The sequence below is a fragment of the Notothenia rossii genome (assembly GCF_949606895.1).
Source record: "Notothenia rossii genome assembly, contig: scaffold_212, whole genome shotgun sequence".
In the NCBI taxonomy this organism is placed as follows: Eukaryota; Metazoa; Chordata; class Actinopteri; order Perciformes; family Nototheniidae; genus Notothenia; species Notothenia rossii.
The window spans coordinates 19,529-41,784 of record NW_027639438.1 but is presented as its reverse complement, the minus strand read 5'-3'; the positions used below and the strand labels follow the sequence as shown (position 1 = coordinate 41,784).

The following is a 22,256-nucleotide window of genomic DNA, read 5'->3' as shown; positions in this document are numbered from 1 at the left end:
GGAACACCCCTCACGCCGCGCGGGTGTCCGAAACTCCTGAAATGCATAGAAATATATCTATTTTTTATATGAACCAAAATGCTTTGATTTAAATAATTGACATGATTTCACATACCATAATAGCCTCTGGGCCCTGGGGTCACTTGGTGGTCAGTAAGGAAGGGGTAGTCAAGAAAGCATTTACTGTAGTCATACTTAGTTTAAAGTGCTTTATTAGCAATGAACTTGTAAACTTGTATGTTTAAATACATACTGTGCATAGGCTGAACTAGCCTGAACCTGAGAACAGCACCTAAATTAAATAAGCTACAATAGAATGTGCTTTAAGTGTAACATTTGAACCTGAGCATAGCCATAGTAAATTAAACAAAGCCTGCCTGCATAGGGCACGTTAACTGAAACAGAACAGCACCTAAATTAAATAAGCTACAATAGAATGTGCTTTAAGTGTAACATTTGGGAACAATTAAACTTAAGGCAGAAAACAATGAAATGAAACACACTTGTAAACTTGTTACGGGTGATTAGACTGACCTAGGCTGAACTTGAGCATATGCTAGTCTGTATTATATGCATATAAAGTGCTGTAACAGCTGTAACAAAGCCTGCCTGAGGACTCTTTTACGAATCATCTTAAAATGAAACACTTTTGTGAACCTGTTATGATTATCTGATTGAACAAAATGACAAATGAAAAGATTGATAACATCACTCCCTGAGCCAAGTCTGAACCTGGCTGCATACCCTCTGCTTCATAACTGGGAGCCACCAGTGGAGTCAAGATACGCCTAAAGAAAGTGCATAACATAAAACTAATAAACAGATAAAAAATAAAGTGCATAGCTTCCCTCAACTCCTTTATGTCCTTTTTTTTGTTAGAACAGGTTTAAACAGTCCCCTCTCTTCCTCACTTCTTCTTCCAGGAGTACTTCTTGTTACTTCTTGCAGCACTGAGCAGCTCCTTGTCTTTCAGAGCTGTGGTGTGGAACTCTGGACAGGTCTGCTCAAAGTTCAGAGTAATGAGGAGCTCACTCCTGATGAGCTCCACTGAGCACCTGCTCCTGCAGTCACTCCACTTGTTGGTCATTCTGGAGAAGATCCTTTCCACGTATCCAGTGGATGCTGGGATGCTCAGGATGTGTCTCATGATGGAGAGCATGTTGGGCACATCCACTTCTTTAAACACAGCCATCCACCTCGCAGCCACACCCTTGGACTTCCATGCATCAGAATATTCTTCTCTGAGCCTCCTCAGGATTGTATTGGCTGTGGTGCACTCATCGTAAAGCTCATTCATCTTCAATTTATTGATGAGGTTGAGTTTGGTAGCCACCTTCTCAATTTGATTAAAGGTCAGGTTGCCATGTTGGAGTAAGAGAGGCTGCAGTGAGAAGAGCCAGTTCTCTTCGGAGAAGTCGAACCATTTCTCAACATATGAAATGGCTGTATTGAGGAATGCAGTGAATTCGGCCCTTGCCATGTGTGCGTCATGAGGGAGGAGGCGCTGCAGCTTTTGCCTTGTTAGGTACCCATAGAACTGGTCGTCTCGTCTCTGTATGAGCTTTTGCCTGAATTCATCCATGATGGAATACAACTCAACACAGGTGGTTCTATTGCTCTCCAGGCTCTTTACTACTTCCTCAAAGAGGGAGAGTATATTGTTGCAGAAAAGAAGGTAAATCTCCACAATGTCTTCATCTTCCACAGTTGAGTCTCTGTTGAGCTTTAACAAAGCTTGCACTTGCTTGGGACACTCGTCTCCTAGACTGATGAAGTACGACTTCAGTGCAGTCCAGGTCTGCATCAGCCGATGGATGGCTGGATTGAGGGAGAGCCACCTGGTTGTCACATGTCGTAGGATCTCTTGGAATTCAACGTCACAAAACTCACAAAATTCTTTGAGTGACTCTCTTCTTTTTGCTGAAATGGAGAAGTGGCCATAGACCTTCAGCACAACATTCTCCACATCTACAGTAAGCTTGTCAAGGGCGTGCTTCACTGTGTTGTGCACTATGTGGGCATGGCAGTTTCCTCGCAGCAGATCGTTTTGTTTTCTCTTCAGGTTGGTGAAAACAGAGTTGTGAATACCATAATTGACATTTGTGTTGTCAGCACTGAATCCAGTCACTTGATCCATTGACAAGCCACATTTCTCAAGGGATTGTTCCAGGAGAGCTACAATCCCAGCAGCTGACTCATCTGGATTCTCTATGAAGTCCAGCATTTTGTTGGTGACACCAGACTCTGGAGTGAAGTACTGGACAGCAAGGGGAAACATCTTCCTGTTCCCTTTATTGGAAGCATCGGTCTGTATGGAGAATGGGAGGGGTGGTGATGTTAAGATCTTGAGAACATCACCCACTGCCTTCGGGGCCAGGACGTCTTTCACCAGTGCCTCTTGCTTTGTTCTCCCCAAAGTCATCTTCTTCACCATTTTGGAATCAGATAGAGTCTTTTGATTGAGCTTGTGTCCACAGTCAGCACTGTTGTAGCTGAGGTTATGTTTTACTGTGTGGTATACCTGTGTCACCTCAGCTGCAGTAATCTAGAGGGGGGAATGGGATGATGTCAGATTATTACTTTCATATTGTTGTCACTATTTATTTTATTTATCAATCAATCAATCAATCGTATTTATTCACAGTAGGCCTATTTATTCACAGTATTTATTTGCTGTTAATCTATTAGGAATAATTTCAAATGAGCAGCATTAGCATAACAACATAAGAGTTCTGATTCTGAATCAGAGATGTTCTTTATGGTTACATTTCATTCTATATTGATAATATTAAATACACGTTTATTTAATAGACTTTAAAATCATACCGAATCAATCTCAGGAGATGTTTCAGCTATGAAGAACTGTGACACTGGTGCTTGGCTCCTTTGTGTTCTGATATTTCTTGAGTGGAGATCCCCGGCTGCGTGCTGTTTGACATCAGACAGCCCACCGTGCGACACTGAAAATGTTCTGCGACATGCTTTGCAATTTGCCTTGTAGTCATCTTCAGGGACCCTATCAAGCCACTGGTTTGCCTCTTCCCATTCTCGTCTGTATTTCTGTTGTCGGTGTTTCCTCTTTTGAGGACGAGGTGGCGTATCTGAAGACATCTTGCATTTGTTTTTAAAAATCACGCCGCGACAGAGCGGCGTAATGACGTAACGTAGCGAGCGTAACGACGACAGGCAGCGCAAAGGGGCCGGGCCAGGCTGACAGGCAGACAGACAGGATTTGGCACAGAGGCAGAGCAGAGAGGAGAGTCCTCGGAAGGTCTTGCGCACCTCCCGCCAACATATTTTGCTGTTTTTAATATTTCCTGTCCTTTATTTTGTTCATTATTGTTAGTTCAGTGTTCACGTGTGTGTGTGACAGACGTGCATGGGACAGATTGTGAAAATACGGGACAAACTGCGTTCCGTATTGGTTCAATACGGAACGCAACATTTAATTCCCAATTACGTAACAAATACGTATTTCAAGGAACGGGTGGCAAGTCTAGCTATGAAGGAACTACAGCACGATCACATGACTTCACGTCACCACCGCTAAGCTAAAGGAGGCTAATGTTGGGCTATAAAGGAACTACAGCACGGTCACATGACTTCACGTCACCACCGCTAAGCTAAAGGAGGCTAATGTTGGGCTATAAAGAAACTACAGCACGGTCACATGACTACACGTCACCACCGCTAAGCTAAAGGTGGCTAATGTTGGGCTATAAAGGAACTACAGCACGGTCACATGACTTCACGTCACCACCGCTAAGCTAAAGGTGGCTAATGTTGGGCTATAAAGGAACTACAGCACGGTCACATGACTTCACGTCACCATCGCTAAGTTAAAGGAGGCTAATGTTGGGCTCTAAAGGAACTACAGCACGGTCACATGACTTCACGTCACCACCGCTAAACTAAAGGCGGCTAATGTTGGGCTATAAGGGAACTACAGCACGGTCACATGACTTCACGTCACCACCGCTAAGCTAAAGGAGGCTAATGTTGGGCTATAAAGAAACTACAGCACGGTCACATGACTTCACGTCACCACCGCTAAGCTAAAGGAGGCTAATGTTGGGCTATAAAGAAACTACAGCACGGTCACATGACTTCACGTCACCACCGCTAAGCTAAAGGAGGCTAATGTTGGGCTATAAAGAAACTACAGCACGGTCACATGACTTCACGTCACCACCACTAAGCTAAAGTAGGGCTGGGCGATATATCGAGTTTACACGATACATCGTGGATTGCACTCCATGCGATGTCGTAAATGACCACATCGTGAACATCGAGTATTATTTTGTCAAATCAATTTCCCGCCGCGGCCAAAATGAGCTTTCCTTTCTCCCTCATAGACACAGTCACACACGCAGGCACACACGCAGGCCCCGTCTAACTTGCACACAAACATTACACACATGCACAGTGACAGAGAGCAGGGCTCGACATTATAAATGGCCCGCTGGCTCGGAAGCACTATTTAGACACCCCGGGTCAGCATAACGTACTTTCCACTTGCCCGCTCGGGCCACTAAAAATATTGCTTAAAAAAAATAAAATTGTCCAGTGGTATAGGTACTTTGACAATTTTGTTAAATTGTTTCGTTTATTAACGCTACAACATAGCGTTTCGTGAGGCGGTTGTCGTTGTTGGGTGAAAGGCAAACGGGAGCCTGCTCGCGCTGGCTCCGCAGCAGCTGTTTGCTGCAGAGCCAGCGCGAGCAGGCTCCCGTTTGCCCGTGAGCGCCGGGCAAAAAACTATCTTCAAATAAAATAAAGTCACCGGAGGAGTTAAAGGAGAGTGACAGGGAACATGAGAAGAAGAGGGAGAGAAAGTTTCAGCCAGCTTGATCGATGGAGTTGGCTTCTAGTGGTGCAGCGACGCGTCCTAAAACCCTTTTATAATCTATCGATTAGATTTATGATTCGAAAATTATAAAAGTAGGGTAGACATGTGGAGATTATCCGGCTGAAAAAAACGTGCATTTATCAAACAGGTTTGTTTTCCACTGACCTTATTTCCAGCTATTTTCCAAAACCCTGTGGAGAAATCCCATTGCTTTTTTCTCGAGGGAACCAGCAGCTTACTTCCTGGTTTAGGACGCGTCACTGCACCTCTCAATATGATGCCAATATAAACAAGGTCTTCTGTCGGCTCTGTACATCAATGCCGACCTATGCTGACAAGTAAGTGAAGAGTAGAAAATATAAAGGTATTGGCTATAGGGAAATGTCCCAGCAGTTTAGGAGAATGAAGGTTATAATCTAATCTAATACATAGCCATTACATGTCTAATTCCTGATAATGACAGGAAGACAGAAAGCGCATTATACTAATAATAATAATAATAATACTACTCATAATAATAGCAGACATTTTTGAACAATGACCACAATATCATTATTTTCATAAACCAAATATGAACAATTGAGGAAAATGAGGAAGAACTGATGATTCAATTGTTGTAGTACAAGTAGTAATGTAGTTAGTGCATAAATTACTATTGCAACAAATGTGTTAATTTTCTTCATTATTAGCCGATTTTTTTTTATGCAGACATATGTTGCAGGGACTACTAGAATCATCATACTGGCGTGACTGTAAACATCAGGGGGTTAAATAAAAAAAAAAAATTTTAGAGGACATTTCAGAATATCGCTATATATAGTCAGTAAATATCGCGATATCATTTAGAGACCATATCGCCCAGCCCTAAGCTAAAGGAGGCTAATGTTGGGCGTGATGACGTTTAGTCGTTTCATTTAGACACTTGTTAGCAGCCTCCGTTTTTGAATTCACCAGTGGGGTATTTACTGACGTATTTTATCTCGTAGAAGTAAACATGAACCTTGCTTCAGCTATTTCAGGATAACAACTAAAAACACATTCAAAACACTTTTAAACAAGGGAACCGGAAGCGTTAAATGCTGAGTGTTTTCCAAGTTTGAGGACTCATTACTGCACCACTCTAGGTTGAGAATAGTCTGTGAAAGATTGTGGAAGAAGATATTTTAGTTCTTAGTTGTTGATTTACAGATTGCCTTCCACAACAGTGAAGTCCTCTTGGTTTGTGTTTGAGTGAAAATCATCCGTAGAAACCACACCGAAGCTCTTTTTTTTGTCGATGTTTACAACCCAAGGCAAGTAAAAATAAAATGACCCGCAGCCAATATAATAACAACAATAATACACCTGCCAGATTCCCCCCTCAGAGCATTGACTTGTCTTAATTGGGCTTCAGTGTGGTTCACCCGTGAATTATGTCACTGTCCTTGCATGACAACGCTTTACATATTCCATCTTTTTTTACCATCCCTTGACCTTTGACCTCTGGGATCAGGTAGTTAAAGAGGGAGGTTGCCTCTAGTGACTGATCCAAGGTCAGATCTGATGAGGTGCAGCAGGGATCTCAACTCTACTCAGAAACGGACCTTCCCACTTTGACCTCTAACTCTTTGTATGTCTTTGTGTGTCAAGGGAGAGGATTCAAAACCGCCTTCAGAGATCGGTTCCTGTGCTCGAAGTATGGAGGATGTTAACGGCAGCAAGAAGGATTTATCGGCGTCTGCAGGTGAAATGACTCGATGCTAGAAAAGGAAATGAACACAACATTCATATTATATACCATTTCACAAAAGTACTGCTTGTATATCAATTATTCATCCCGCGGTACCTCGAGATCCTGAAGAAGACTTCTTGCATGCCTTCAAGGTGTTTCCAAAAGCATCTTGAAGGATTAAAGTAAATATGGACGTAATAAGAAACTCTGTCATCAGTTTACGAACTCTCACAGCTCCTGCAGTATAATCCAAGTCTCGTTTATCCTGTTGCTTGTAGTTAAATCCCAAATACTTGATTTTCAATAACATCTTAAACTTGCAAAAAACTCCTCCGAAGTCCAACGTGTTTTAAATGTCAATGTTTGAGGTCAAATGCAAAGCTAAGTGGACTTGGATTATTCTGAACGAGCCCTGTAAGAGTTTGTAAATTGGTTTTCTGATAGTTTTGCTCTGTGTCCCCAATTAACGTCCATTTACGAAGACATTTCAGTTTTTCTATCAACACAGGGGTGATTGACAGATACACTAATGATCATTTTGGGGGTGAAATATTCCTCTAACTTCTAGCTTCCCTAATCATTCCCTAATACTGTGTTTTTCTTACATAATGGAAATTTAAAGGTGGGGTAGGTAAGTTTGAGAAACCGGCTCGAGATACACTTTTTGTTATATTCCATGGAATGCTCTTAACATCCCGATAGCAATGAATATCTGAAGTGCTTTGACCAAAAATCCATAAAAGAATTCATCTGTGGAAGGCGTGGCTCTGTAAAAAGCACGACCAATCATCTGAGCCGGCTAAAGTAACTGGATGGCCTACCTGCCTGTCAGCCTTCCATCTGTGCACACACTTATCTCGTGCCCTCATTGGTCATGTGCGCGTTCGTGTGTGTAGGGGGAGGGGCTCTGTGAGGAAGTGGCAGATTTGTTCCGGTTGTGTATTTTCAAATTCTAGCGCACTCAAGCTGGTTTCTCCAAAATGACCTACCCCACCTTTAAGTTTGTGACAGAGTTTCTGAACTGATACTCTGATATAGTTTCGCTGTTCTCCCCAATTAACTTCCATTTACAAAGACATTTCAGTGTCTCTATTAACACAGCGGTGATTGACAGATACACTAATGATCATTTTGGGGGTGTAATATTCCTCTCGCTTTCTCGTTCGCTAATCATTCCCTAATACTGTGTTTTTCTTACATAATGGATGTTTACGTTTGTGATGCAGTTTCTGAACTGATACTCGGATATAGTTTCGCTGATCTCCCCAATTAACTTCCATTTATCAAGACATTTCTCCGTTTCAAAACAACATTTCCCTCAACAATGCATGATAACACAGGGGTGATTGCAGCCCAGTCTCACGGCATTTCGTGTCATAGTCGCGAAATTAATGTAATCTATTGATTCGTATTCACCAACACGATTTTCGCATTTTTTTCGTGTCACAGAACGATTTTAAAAGCAATGCATTTCTATTGGTAGTAAGTTTCGTGCCTGCACCACAAACTTTTTGTCCGGTCGGGTCTTGGAATACCAGAAGCTGTGTGGTTCATAAAAACATGTTCTTACTCAATATCTACCCTAACCCTAACCCTTTTATTTTAAATTGTATAATGTCTGAGTTTTTTTGCCGTCCGCCAGGAAAATAAATGTCTCAGAGCCTCAGAATACTGACATCTGTATTTTTTGTCTAACTTGTTATGATTTGGTGCAGGCACGAAACATTTAGTTACCAATAGAAATACATTCCTTCTAACATCGTCTGTGTCAGAATACTGAAATCTGTATTTTTTAAATCTGTTTTTCCTTCTAATTTGTTATTATTTACATTGCTTTTAAAATTGTGCTGTGCAACACGAAGTGCCGTGAGACTGTTTTGGTGATTGATAGAGACAATAATGCCCATTTAGGGGGTGAAACATTCCTCTAATGTGTATCATTTCCCCCCCTAATCTTTGGTAGATCCCTGTAGATCACACTGTGTTCTCCTTACATAATGAATGTTAAAGTTTGTGATACAGCAAAGGAGACCCCGAGCAAACACAGTACAGCAGCCCCATCTATAATTCCTCACACACCCATACCCTCTAATTACCATTCAACTAAAAAAGCCCGATGGAAACGCTCCTGTATGCAGAACGACTCCCAGACGTGCAGCACCCCCCCCTCTTTAGATGCTCTGTTTGAAACTGCTTGCATTGCTGGAAGAATATACTTCTTCGAATATAGACGGAGGAATTAGCGTTATTAAAGTTGCATGCTCTCCGCCATGTCATGTGTTTGTGTTGCTGCCAGACACAATATCCTCTCCCACACATCCCATAAGATAAATGCCCTGCTGAAATATTCATGTTGTTCAATAACAGAAAGAGGCATCCATTTTTAAGTATGCTTCCTCTTTACTGAGGGTGAAGCCCTATGGCACTCCTTCCTCCTTCCTCTTTGTATTCATGTTAGCACTTTCATTCACTTCTATACGGCTTTGCTATCGACTCTGATCTGGCCCTTCTTAACGTCATCTTTAATGCATCATGTGTCTCCTCTACCTTCACATTAAGCCCTCATCCTCTTCACTGAACACAACACTCATTTCATTTTTCATTTCAAACCTTTATTTAGACAGATTGGTCCCTTGAGATCATCAATCTCATTTACAAGGGAGACCTGCATCATTTAGTTCCACATGAAACATAAAAACAACATACAAACAAACAACAGAGGATATCATATTTACATATTCAACATTTACAAATACCCAGAGTGTCAGAAAGCATTTCATTTAGACGTGCCTTAAAAAAATAAAGAGAAATAAAAATGCTCAATTTCAATTTTGCCTGTAGACTGTTCCAAGCAAGTGGAGCTGCGCACATAAAAGCTGACTTCCCTAAGACAGTCCTTACTCTTGGCACATCTAACAAGACTACATCCTGCGATCGCAGACAATAGCTGCTTGCAACTTTCTGCTTCATCAATGAACAGATATAATACGGGAGTTTGCCCAACAAAGCTTTATAGATAAAAGTGTACTCGTGACTGAGCCTCCGTACAGTGAGTGATGGTAAACCTGCCTTGGTATACAATGTACAGTGATGAGTAAGTGCTTTACAGTTTGTGACAAATCTCAGAGCACTATGATACGCAGCATCTAGTTTGCTCAGGTAGTTGGCCGGTGCATTCATATACATCAGATCACCATAGTCCAGCACAGGTCAAAAGGTCACAGAGCCTTTTCCTGGCCTCAACCGAGAAACAGGACTTATTCCTGAAAAAGAAACCTAGCCTAACCCTCAGCTTTTTAAGCAGGTTATTGACATGAAGTTTAAAAGAGAGACAGTCATCAAGCCAGATACCAAGGTATTTATAACAGCAGGTAACCACTTCAAGTTTTATTCCTTGCGTAGTTACAATATCTAAAACAGGCTCTGGTGTCTTTTTAGCTTATGCAAAGAGCATTATCTTGGTTTGATCAACATTTAAAAGAAGCTTGAGTTCAGAGAGCTGAGTCTGAATAATGTTAAAAACAGCCTGTAATTTAACAACCGCCTCCTGAATGGAGGGACCTGCACAATACATCACGGTATCGTCCGCTTAGAAATGTAAAGTAGCTTCATCCACATTTTCACCTAAACTGTTGATGTAGAAGGAGAATAAAAGTGGACCTAAAACAGAACCTTGAGGAACACCATTAGCAATATATTATATACCATCCATCCATCTTCTCCCGCGTATCCGTGGTTGGGTCTCGGAGGTAGCAGTTCCAGCAGAGAGCCCCAAACGTTCCTTTCCCCTCATCAACCAGCTCTGACTGGGGGGTCCCAAGGCGCTCCCAGGCCAGAGAAGAGATATAATCCCTCCACCTGGTCCTAGGTCTACCCCTCGGTCTCTCTCTAGGGAGGCGCCCAGGTGGCATCCTAACTAGGTGGCATCCTAACTACGTGCCCGAACCACCTCAACAGCCACCCTGCGTAGAAAACCCATCTCGGCCGCTTGTATATATATACCATTTCACAAAAATACTGATTATCAATTATTCATCCGGTGGCACCTCGAGTTCCTGAAGATAACGTTGAGTTTCTTGCATGCCTCCGAGGTGTATCCAAAAACATAGAAAGATCCTGATGGATTAAAGTAAATATGGACGTAATAAGAAACTCTATCATCAGTTTGCAAACTCTCACAACTCCTGCAGTTCAATCCAAGTCTCATTTATCCTTTTTACATTTAATTAACATTCTTTCCATCTTCTGTTTACAACTAATCCTGACTCCCTGTATCCGTCTTTCCTCTCTGAGCAGTGCCTGTATATGGTCCTCTATCTTAATCTTTAGCCCTGGTCCTCTTTAAAGCTAATTCCTGTTGCTGTTAGCGAGTACATCTGACTTTTTCTTCCTGTCTTTCTTCATGTTAGCACTTTCATACAGCTTTTTAACCTACTTTTTCCTGATCAGGCCCTTCTCTAAGTAATCTTTAATACATTACGTGTTTCCTTTACCTTCACATTACGCCCTGGTCCTATTTAACGCTCTTCCCTTCTTCTGTTTTCCACTAATTCTGACTCTCTGTATCCGTCTCTCCTTCACTAGTAGTGCCTGTAAATGGTCACGTGGACCTGAAGACGAGCCTCACTCCGCCTGTTATCACCCACACGGCTGCCACCCCCATGGCGGTGCTGAAGTTACCCGTCGGAGGAGACCCCATCCTGGGCTTCGAGTCCCGGAGAGGCAGCAACGTCTCCATGGAGCCGGCCTGCTACGACAAATCACCGGTTTGTAGATTCAGTAATATTCTCACACAAACACGTCAACACGATTTAAAACAAAACTATGAACGTGGGTCAATTAACTTCCAACGAGATAATTTGTATTACAAAGTTAATTTATTGAACATTTTAGAAACAAAACAAACAATAATAGTAATACAAATAATTATGGTAAAGACAAGCAAAATAAGAAAACGTTCCAGGTATACAAAATTCATTCTCAAATAGTTTCCGTCATGTTCTAAACCAAAGTTATTAAATCACATTTTATTTATCTAGCATGAATTACAAATTGTACATTTGTCACATAAGGGCTTTACAGTTTATATAGATCAACAAAACATAAATGACAGATTAAAAAATATATGAAATTACAACAGAGACAATCCAAATTACCAAGTGATTCTTTGACTATGTGTGTGACTACTTCAACATGCAATAGTGTTGACGAAAAGAAGCCCAAGTGAAATGTATTTGAAAGAAAAAAAATGTTTCTTTATTTTCATTAAAACATAGAGTAAATAAAATAGAAACAATGAATGTTATACCGAGAGCATGCAGCAGTTTGTAAGTGTAATAACTCTCTTCCAGATTGTCACAAAGCCAACATTAATACACATGTACGAGGGTAGTTTCTTTTAAGACCAAGACTAAACTGAAATTGAAAATGAACACTTAACTAAAATCATTTCCCAGACATGTCAACATTTTATTCTGCTGAAAAGACTTAATACAAACATAGTCAAATGAATACTACACCAAAAGTATGTTGCAGTTTATAAGTGTAATAACTGCACCAGGATGTCACAAAGTCAACATAAGTACACATGTACAAGGATAACTCTTCAAGGACTAAACTAAAATAGCACTTTAACACTTAACAGAAAGCATTTTGCAGAGATGTCCAGGAGTAAGGAAGAAAAACTAAGACTTAGTAGAATAACAGTTAAATCAACACTAACAGCATTATGCAGTTTATAAGTGTAATACCCATGGTGTCACAACAGTACGTATGTACAAGGGTAAAGCAAATTGTAGTTTCTTTAAAGACCAATACTAAACTAAAATAGAAAAATAAACACTAAACAAAAAGCATTTTGTCAGACCGATCAACGAGTACAAAACTTTACGAACATTTTGTTCTGCTGCTGGAGGCTGTGGCTCAGTGGGGTAGTGCGCTGAACTTAGTGTGCTGCACTTCGAATCAGGGGATAGCAAGTTCGCGTCCCAGCATGTCGTTGTGTCCCTGAGACACTTCACCCCAAATTGCTCCTGTGGGGATTGTCCTCAGTATTGAATATGTAAGTCTCTTTGGATAAAAGTGTCTAACAAGTAACATGTGATGCTGAAAACTAAGATTTAAAACAAACATTGTAAAATGAACATTAGTCCAAAAGCTTTTGCAGTTTATAAACGTAATAACTGTGCTCAAGGATGTCACAAAGCCAACATAAGTACACATTTACAAGAGTAAAGAATAACAACTTTATCAAACTTGCATTTCATTGAAGACTATGGGTCTTTCTCAATGTCGAGGAAGGATGCTCCAGAGCCACTATTTCAAGCACACTACGTCATCGAGTGCCGCCGAAGGACTGTTCCAATCTCAAGCATACTTGGAATTCTACCGAGCCCGGCGTACTTCGTTTAGAGAAATTTCGAGGCTTCACATGTGTAGACTCCGCGGTCTTAAAATCCCCACAATGCTTTGCGCACGGACACATTTCCCCAAATCTGTGGTGGAAATCGTGCTCCATTTAAGGCGGGGCCTCACATATGACGCACACCTGTTAGCCTGTTCCACCATTCTTCCTTGTCCGAAGCTAGGGAGGATTCTTGCCTGGCTTCTGAAGCAACTGACTCGGAGGTACATGTGCTACCAAGCAAGCCTCCTCGACATTGAGAAACACCCTATGACTACTTTAGTTTAGTTTATTTATTTTTTTGAGCGTGTAAAACCAAAGAAAATACAAATGAAACAAAAGATGATACGGACATGATACAGTACTATACAAATGAATGCAATAACAAAACCAAATATTTAATTAATAATTGAATAATCTGTAGTATCATTGTCTGATATCAATAAACAATAAAGCTTTAGCTAATTACACGTCCGAAAAGGGGTCGGAGGAAGTTTACACTTATTTAATCCGACCCCTTCTCCCTTTTTTTTTTTTTTTTAACATCTTAATATATGTTAACATACAATATCAATGTATACTTAAACCTTCCCTAATTTATATAATCATTCATATAATATATACAGGCAAGTTAGGAGAATGGTCTCTCTCTATATATATATATACACATACACAAATTGATACAAACACAAATTCATAAATAGAATACAAAACAAGAATATAAACAGTTATGGTTTAGCAATTTCATCCCTATGTCAAATAGAAAAATGAACACTAAGAAAAAAGCATTTCAGAGTTTTCAAAGGCAATAATCCTGGGCTGGGATGTCACAAAACAAACCATATAGTACACATGGACTAGGACAAAGAATACAAACGTTATTGGAGATGAAGACTAAATAAAAACAGTTAAATAAACTCTACAACCTACAATAAGTGTAATAACTGCAGCGGGATGTCACAAAGCTAACATTAGCATACAGAGTTAAGTGTCAGGATTTACTCCCAGCGTTACTCCGTAGAGTCTCTCAGAGTGAGTCCACGGTAAGTGTCCCGCTGATGGAGGTCCTAATGATTGATGAAGATTAATGTACCGTGCGTCCCCGACACTTTACTCTCCGCTGACAGACTGATGATGGGATAAAGAGCTGGGGAAATAAGCCCAGATCTCCACGTCTGCTCCGTCCGCCTGTCAGCACAATCTCTGTTCAATTCAGATCACGTCGGAACGACTCGGCTCGCTTTATCTGCATGAAGGAACAACATTGCTACGGTTTGTAGAAACAAGATCAACGTGTTTCCACGCTCGCGTAAGACCTTTATCCTGACCGGCTTTCACAATCACAAGTACAATCATTAGACTGAATTAAAGTTGTACAAAGAAGCTAACATTGGAAGGACTCCATAATACATACATGTACAAAACACTTAAAGGGGACCTATCATGCAAAATGCACTTGTGTACGTCTTGTATACATGAACATGTGTCCCCGGTGTTCCAGGGAACTCACCAAGTGTCAGAAAACACAACCCTCTCTATTTCCCTCCATACCCAAATCTCTTAAAAAGGGGCTGCAACGGATCTGATACAGACTGATCCAGGTTTGAACACTTCTATGATGTCACAGAAGTGGCGCGACGGCTATTGGGCCAACTCCACCAATCAGGAGGAGACAGCCACGGACATTGCCGTTGGAAAGCACTGGAGACGCTGTAGTACATATGCCAGGCCTGTAGATGGTGCTGTTCTCACAGAATCAGCCCATGATACAAAGACAGTGTTACATTGAGCGAAATGAGGAATGGCTAAAATGCATGATCTGTTTGGTATTTTGAAAAGTATAAATATGCCTACACTATATTATTCAAATATAGCATGATAGGTCCACTTTAACACTAACCAAATACCCTAAAACGAGTCTCCCCTAATTACTAAATTCTCCGACAACATACAGTAGGTTGGATATAATAAACACAGACACAGGGCGGACTGGCCATCGAGACGTTCGTGACGAATCCCGATGAGCCGGTACTGAAGTGGGCCGGTCGGAGAAGTCAGCAAATGACAAAGGGAAATGAATGGCACATATTGGATGTATTTCAGAGTAGCTAGCGAGCAAAAGCTATTTACTATACAAGCTAGCTCTTGTTAGCTATCTTTCTAACTCGTTATCAAATGTTAAACATCAAGCTAATAAGCTAAGCAAGCAAATTAAATCTGTCCCACTAGCTATCACGGAAACATAAGCTAGCTATTGCCAAATGTGGTTGCTCTCATCATTTGTATTCCAGTTATTATTTATTTCCCCATGGTCAAACTTACAGTGCGGAAGTGTGTTTACCCTTTTGGCAATGAGAGTATTTATCAAAGATATTGCCCACTTTTGCTTTTTGTAATCCAACCGAAAAAAAAGCAGCTGTAGCTATCAATCCAGCACAACTTACTCAAGTACAACATCTCAAATTCAACAGTCTCCGACAAGTAAAGGTTGATAAAGCTGGTGATGCTAAGCAAAGTAATAATAATAATAATAATAATAATAGATTACATGTATTATAGCGCCTTTCAAGGGACCCAAGGCCACTTTACATGGTGTGAACAAACAAACAAACAAACAAACACGTTGCAAGTACTAGCATTTCTGCCCTAAAACGGTAGTTAAAACATAAGCAAGGCGACACAGAGGTGCCAAAGAAAGTTGATAAGTTTAATTAAATAAAATTCAGAGTAGAACAACTTATTTAGCTTGTTCATCATTCTCTCCCTCTCCTGGTCCTCTTCCTGCTGCAGACCAGCTCCTCCTCTCCGGCGCCCATTGGTTGGACGAGCCGTCGCTCCAGCTGGAACAGTTTGAGTCGAGCCCCGTCTCTCAAGAAGAAGCAGCAGCAGTCTGGAGAGCGACGGTCCCTCCTTTCTGGGGAGGGGGGGTCCAGTTCTGAGGAAGGAGAAGATGGAGGTGGAAGTGGAGGAGGAGGTGGTTTGATGGAAGAAGATAACGCCTCTCTGGTCAGGACAGACTCCATGTCTCAGAAAGCACCTCGACACCGGAGGATGGAGTCGTTGGAGACCAGGAGCTCCATGGAGTTACCTCCTGATGTCCTGCTGCAGGTAGATTACTCTGGACATTACAGAACTCTGCTGATACCAACAAACTGTCACTGTTATTGCACGTCTTAAAGATTAGATATTGTCACTTTTGTGTCCCCAAAGTAAGGTGCAACCGGCAAAGGGGTTGTTTTTAGTCCCTTCATTTATCAAAGGTGTGTTATGGACCAATCAGTTTCAACTCCTATACCTGTACAAATCATGTGCACCTGCTATTTAAATGGTGGATTTGGCCAAGAAGAAGTGTCTTGTCTTTTCTTGCACATTTGTTTTTGAGCTAATCCAAAAGTAACACAGAGTAATCATGGTGAATTTTGTCTAGGTGCCAAACCTTCACCGCTCAGCCAGCATGCTCAGCTCCAGACCCCCCTCACTCGGACACTTACGTACCCCAGAACACAGCGACTGCAATGGGAAGGGATCTCCTGCATCACTGGGTCCAACACATGTCTCTCTGGAGGACAACACTGAGGACGAGAACGCAGAGGAAGAAGCTAACCTGGTCAGTGTGCGAGCCTGAGTGCACGTTAGCATCTTTTTAGTCATTTGACCGTGCTGTAGTTCCTTTATAGCCCAACATTAGCCTCCTTTAGCTTAGCGGTGGTGACGTGAAGTCATGTGACCTTGCTGTAGTTCCTTTATAGCCCAACATTAGCCTCCTTTAGCTTAGCGGTGGTGACGTGAAGTCATGTGACCGTGCTGTAGTTCCTTTATAGCCCAACATTAGCCTCCTTTAGCTTAGCGGTGGTGACGTGAAGTCATGTGACCGTGCTGTAGTTCCTTTATAGCCCAACATTAGCCACCTTTAGCTTAGCCGTGGTGACGTGAGGTCATGTGACCGTGCTGTAGTTCCTTTATAGCCCAACATTAGCCACCTTTAGCTTAGCGGTGGTGACGTGAAGTCATGTGACCGTGCTGTCATGTGACCGTGCTGTAGTTCCTTTATAGCCCAACATTAGCCACCTTTAGCTTAGCGGTGGTGACGTGAAGTCATGTGACCGTGCTGTAGTTCCTTTATAGCCCAACATTAGCCGCCTTTAGCTTAGCGGTGGTGACGTGAAGTCATGTGACCGTGCTGTAGTTCCTTTATAGCCCAACATTAGCCACCTTTAGCTTAGCGGTGGTGACGTGAAGTCATGTGACCGTGCTGTAGTTCCTTTATAGCCCAACATTAGCCACCTTTAGCTTAGCCGTGGTGACGTGAGGTCATGTGACCGTGCTGTAGTTCCTTTATAGCCCAACATTAGCCTCCTTTAGCTTAGCGGTGGTGACGTGAAGTCATGTGACCGTGCTGTAGTTCCTTTATAGCCCAACATTAGCCACCTTTAGCTTAGCGGTGGTGACGTGAAGTCATGTGACCGTGCTGTAGTTCCTTTATAGCCCAACATTAGCCGCCTTTAGCTTAGCGGTGGTGACGTGAAGTCATGTGACCGTGCTGTAGTTCCTTTATAGCCCAACATTAGCCTCCTTTAGCTTAGCGGTGGTGACGTGAAGTCATGTGACCGTGCTGTAGTTCCTTTATAGCCCAACATTAGCCGCCTTTAGCTTAGCGGTGACCGTGCTAATATCAAGATTACTGCATATTGACCTATTGACCATGTTTCTGTTGACCCTTTAGGACAAACCTTGTTGTATACATACGTACTCAACAGTTTTATTAGAGCGTACACATGAGAAGCCTCTAACCCTGGAGAGTAGGCTACTTGCAGCTCACAAGATCAAACAGTAAAGATATGAATAATAAATGTGTTCTCTATTTCCTGCAGAGTCTTGTTTCCAGACTGTTCCTCTGGCTGGAGAAGAAGCAGCCTGATTGGTGCAGACAGAGAGACACCTGGTCAATGTACCTGTTCCCTCCAGAGTCCAGGTAACACCTGTATACAGTATATACAGTGTATGGGTATCACTCACACTAAAACAGTGGGGAAAGCACATTTACTCAAGTATACTTTACTTTACTGGAGTATTTATATGCATCTCTTATACCATTCAAATATCTCTTACAATTTACTACATTTATTTTACAGCTTTAGTTACTTAACAAACTATACAGATTTAAAAAAAAAAAAAAACACATATATTATTTTGTTACGAATTAAATCAGCCGACAATTTGTACGAAAACATAACTATTTTTAAATGTATTTTAAATTGTTTTCCATTGGGTACTTTTCAGTTGGCATCTATAAACATTTATTTAAAAAAATATTTTAGATATTTCTGCAAAATGTTATACTTTTAGTACATTTCTCAGATTTTTCTTGAACATTAAAGTTTTTTTTTACATTTATTTAGAACATTTTAGATTTTTGGGGTGTTTTTTAAAATGTTCCCTTGACCTACGTTCTATTTTTCAGTATCTACACATTTATTTACCTCCATACCATACAACCTCTTTACCCTGTTCTCTTTTTACTTTAAAATCGGTTTTTCAACCTATTTTTTGACATAAAAACATGGGGTTAGGGATGTTTTTTGGTGTTTAATCAGCATGTTGCCGTACTTTGGTAGCAATGTGTTGCCTTCACAGTCACATCCACTCAACAGACGTGGATCAAAGCCTCAGAGGAGGAGGAGGAGGAGTGAGGAAGAGGGAAGGATTGAGATAAAACTCCCCACTCCCCCTGACATGGCAGAAAGGAACAGATAAAACAGACTTCAGAAGTGAGCTTGTGGGAGGGAATCGATAAAAGACAGAAAATGCTACGCTCACAATGCGGCAAATAAAAAAAAAGCACTCTGCAATCAGAGTCAGCATTATGGGATGTCAAATGCAACGTGAAAAAACCTCGTCTCGACAAGAAGATGGCTCTTTCGTTTTCCTGTACGCTGATAACAAAAAGCTATCTCTGTAAAAGTGCTGAGGTTTCATTTTCAGTATTTCATTTAACTTGAAACCGCAAACATGTTGTCCAACAGCCTCTGAATTGTAGTGGAGTAGAAGTACTAAGAAGCAATACATGGAATACTTAGGAGAGGACTCTTTAAAGTAGAGACACTACATACTGATGTACACCTGAACATCAGCAGGAGAGGACTCTTTAAAGTAGAGACACTACATACTGATATACACCTGAACATCAGCATGAGAGGACTCTTTAAAGTAGAGACACTACATACTGATATACACCTGAACATCAGCAGGAGAGGACTCTTTAAAGTAGAGACACTATACTCATATACACCTGAACATCAGCAGGAGAGGACTCTTTAAAGTAGAGACACTACATACTGATATACACCTGAACATCAGCAGGAGAGGACTCTTTAAAGTAGAGACACTACATACTGATATACACCTGAACATCAGCAGGAGAGGACTCTTTAAAGTAGAGACATACTGATATACACCTGAACATCAGCAGGAGAGGACTCTTTAAAGTAGAGACACTACATACTGATATACACCTGAACATCAGCAGGAGAGGACTCTTTAAAGTAGAGACACTACATACTGATATACACCTGAACATCAGCAGGAGAGGACTCTTTAAAGTAGAGACACTACATACTGATATACACCTGAACATCAGCAGGAGAGGACTCTTTAAAGTAGAGACATACTGATATACACCTGAACATCAGCAGGAGAGGACTCTTTAAAGTAGAGACACTACATACTGATATACACCTGAACATCAGCAGGAGAGGACTCTTTAAAGTAGAGACATACTGATATACATCTGAACATCAGCAGGAGAGAACTTTTTAAAGTAGAGTGTTCGCACCACCGTAAAAACGTTTCAAGTCATTTATTTTCTCTCAAGTCGCAGGTCATGAAAACAGTCACTCGAGTCGATTCAAGTCCACGTCATGATACCTGAAGAACTACAGATTAATATTTTGCTTCATCATCTCTGTTGGCCATTGAAAAGGTTAATTGGAAAAGCTCCATGCGTTCCGGAGTCTGAGGAGAAGTGAAGGATTTTGGGTTTCATCGCAGCCGGTCTCCAGGTTCTGTTCGTCTCAGAGACTGACAGCGAGGACACGTACTCTGCATGGAGTCTTTTTTCCGGCCTCGAAACCAACGAGGACCCCCCGCTGTGCTCAAAATCACATCAAGAGACATCAGTGAGGGGGGGGGGGGGAGTCCAGCTGTTTTCACATGGACCAGATTCACCTCAACCTGCCTTTCAGATCTGTGTGTTGGAATTACAGATTACAGATTACTGCAGGGAGTTTAGAAAGAGCGGAAACTATAATACTACTATTAATACATATATTAATGATTATAACAAAAAGTTGAATACAAAATATAATAATAATAATAATTAAAGGAAAAAATATATATTATAGGATAAAGATAGAAAAAGGATACAAAATTCAAAATATTATAATAATAATAATAATAACATTTAAAAAAATCTAATATAAAAACTACTGAAATTTTTCATTTTTAATAATAATAATAATAATAATAATAATAATAGACATTTAATACAAGTCAGATGTGAAAATGTATATATTTGATTATATTATAGAAAGTATACTTGATATATGCGAATCCAAGAAAGTCAAATAAAGATAATAAATACAATAACATTTCCAAAGTTAGCGGAAGATATCCAGTACGACAGAAATAGACAAATAAAATAAAATAATATGATAAATAAACAATTAACGTAAAAAACACCAATACTAGTAAACTTGGGATATTGCAAAATAAATGCTAAAATTAAAATCCAGCTTCCCATTCTTGTATTTCTTGTTAGTGTGTTTTGGGAGGTTTGGGACTTTAGTGTATAAAACCTACCTCACTAATGGCTCATTTCCACTACAGCGCAGTTTAAGCGTGCCGTGCCCGGCCCGTTTTTGGTAGCGTTTCCACTCGGCGTAGTTCCGGCTAGCGGGTACTTTTTCACAGTTTTCTGGCTCTCCAAAATCGAGTTTTTTTCCGGGCCAACAACCGGGCTGAGTATGCTAAACTAGCGAGAGAATCGCTGGCAACTACAACTAAATGAACATATGTGACCGTGATTTAATTGTAATCCACGTTTCTAAATTATGCCGAAGTAACAACATACTGATACCGGTTAGTAAAAACCATGAATTAATGCTTTGACCAGTCTGCAGACAGACGGCAGGCGAACAACCTGGAGTGAATGGAGATCGGCTAAGCTAACGCAGTATATGCTCCGACCGTCCACACTCACAACAACGGCCTACAGACATAAATAAACCAGCGACTGTATTCTCCATGACACATACAGTCTGTGGTTTGGACTTGTTTCACTTGTGTCTAGTTTCTGAACAGATATGAGGAGCTGTGAGCTCTGAGGGCTAACAGCTAACGGCTAATGTTGGTTTTGTGGTTTGCATTGAAGATGACGTCACGGCTCCGTTACTATAGTTACCGCCCCAGCTCCTAAACTGTAATGGAAACGCAGCATAAAGTGAGCCTGGCCTCACGAGCCATACCGTGCTCAGCCGAGCGAGGCCCTGCAGTGGAAAAGCGCCATAATTGTGTTTCTTGGGATTTTTGAAGTATATAAAAAGCCTGCTGTTGAGGGACATGAGACTGAATGCAGATAAGATGCAGATAAGGAATAGAACAAATAGACATCAGGGCTTTTACAGTTACAGTAAACATTGATCCCTGTGGTTGTTTGTATGTAGAAACTTTCTTTGTTGCTGCTTTTCAACGCCGTACCACCGCCTATAGCTGCAGGGAACATGCCATCTGTCAGCTCTCCCCTGGAAAGCAATCATCCAGCATTCAAGCAAGAGATGCGGCTTTATGTGTCATGTTGGTTTGTAAATGCTCAGAAGAAGAAAAAGAAGAAGTGGGTAATTAGCACGAGCGCCTCGTATCTGTTGTGCACAAAGAGACACTTCTTCAGATCCAGGCAGAGGCAGCATGTCACACCAACGCCTACACGGAGACAGTGACGATGATTTTGGAGAAGAGCCGTGCGAAAAACACCCGAGATGTTAAAAGACTGGGAGGAAATGTAAAGGAAATGAAGACGCTTCACTGAGAGTGTGCTGATGGTGTGAAAAAAGGAAATCTATTGGAAAAAGGTGTCAGAATGTCGAGATGCTAAATCAAGAAGTGGAGGAAAAGCTGGAAGATATAGAGCATGCATCCATTTATATATTTACTCAAACGTATACTCGAATGTGCCTCAGTTCAGAGATCAAAACGGTCATATTCTCCAGATTAAAGCACAAGAAACATTTCAATTTCAC

At 41.1% G+C, this 22,256-nt stretch overlaps 1 protein-coding gene across 1 annotated transcript in view; it reads left to right on the top strand.

Moving 5' to 3' along the window:
• The window catches only part of LOC307027869 (voltage-dependent T-type calcium channel subunit alpha-1G-like), a gene marked incomplete at both ends in the record, with an annotated part of 79,385 nt that overhangs the window by 39,250 nt on the left and 17,879 nt on the right, over window positions 1–22,256 (top strand). The window contains 5 exons of the mRNA XM_079696226.1: window positions 6,479–6,572; window positions 11,145–11,326; window positions 15,754–16,071; window positions 16,391–16,570; window positions 17,835–17,935. Of these exons, the coding sequence (XP_079552352.1) occupies window positions 6,479–6,572; window positions 11,145–11,326; window positions 15,754–16,071; window positions 16,391–16,570; window positions 17,835–17,935 (875 nt within the window). The remainder of the gene's footprint in view (window positions 1–6,478; window positions 6,573–11,144; window positions 11,327–15,753; window positions 16,072–16,390; window positions 16,571–17,834; window positions 17,936–22,256) is intronic.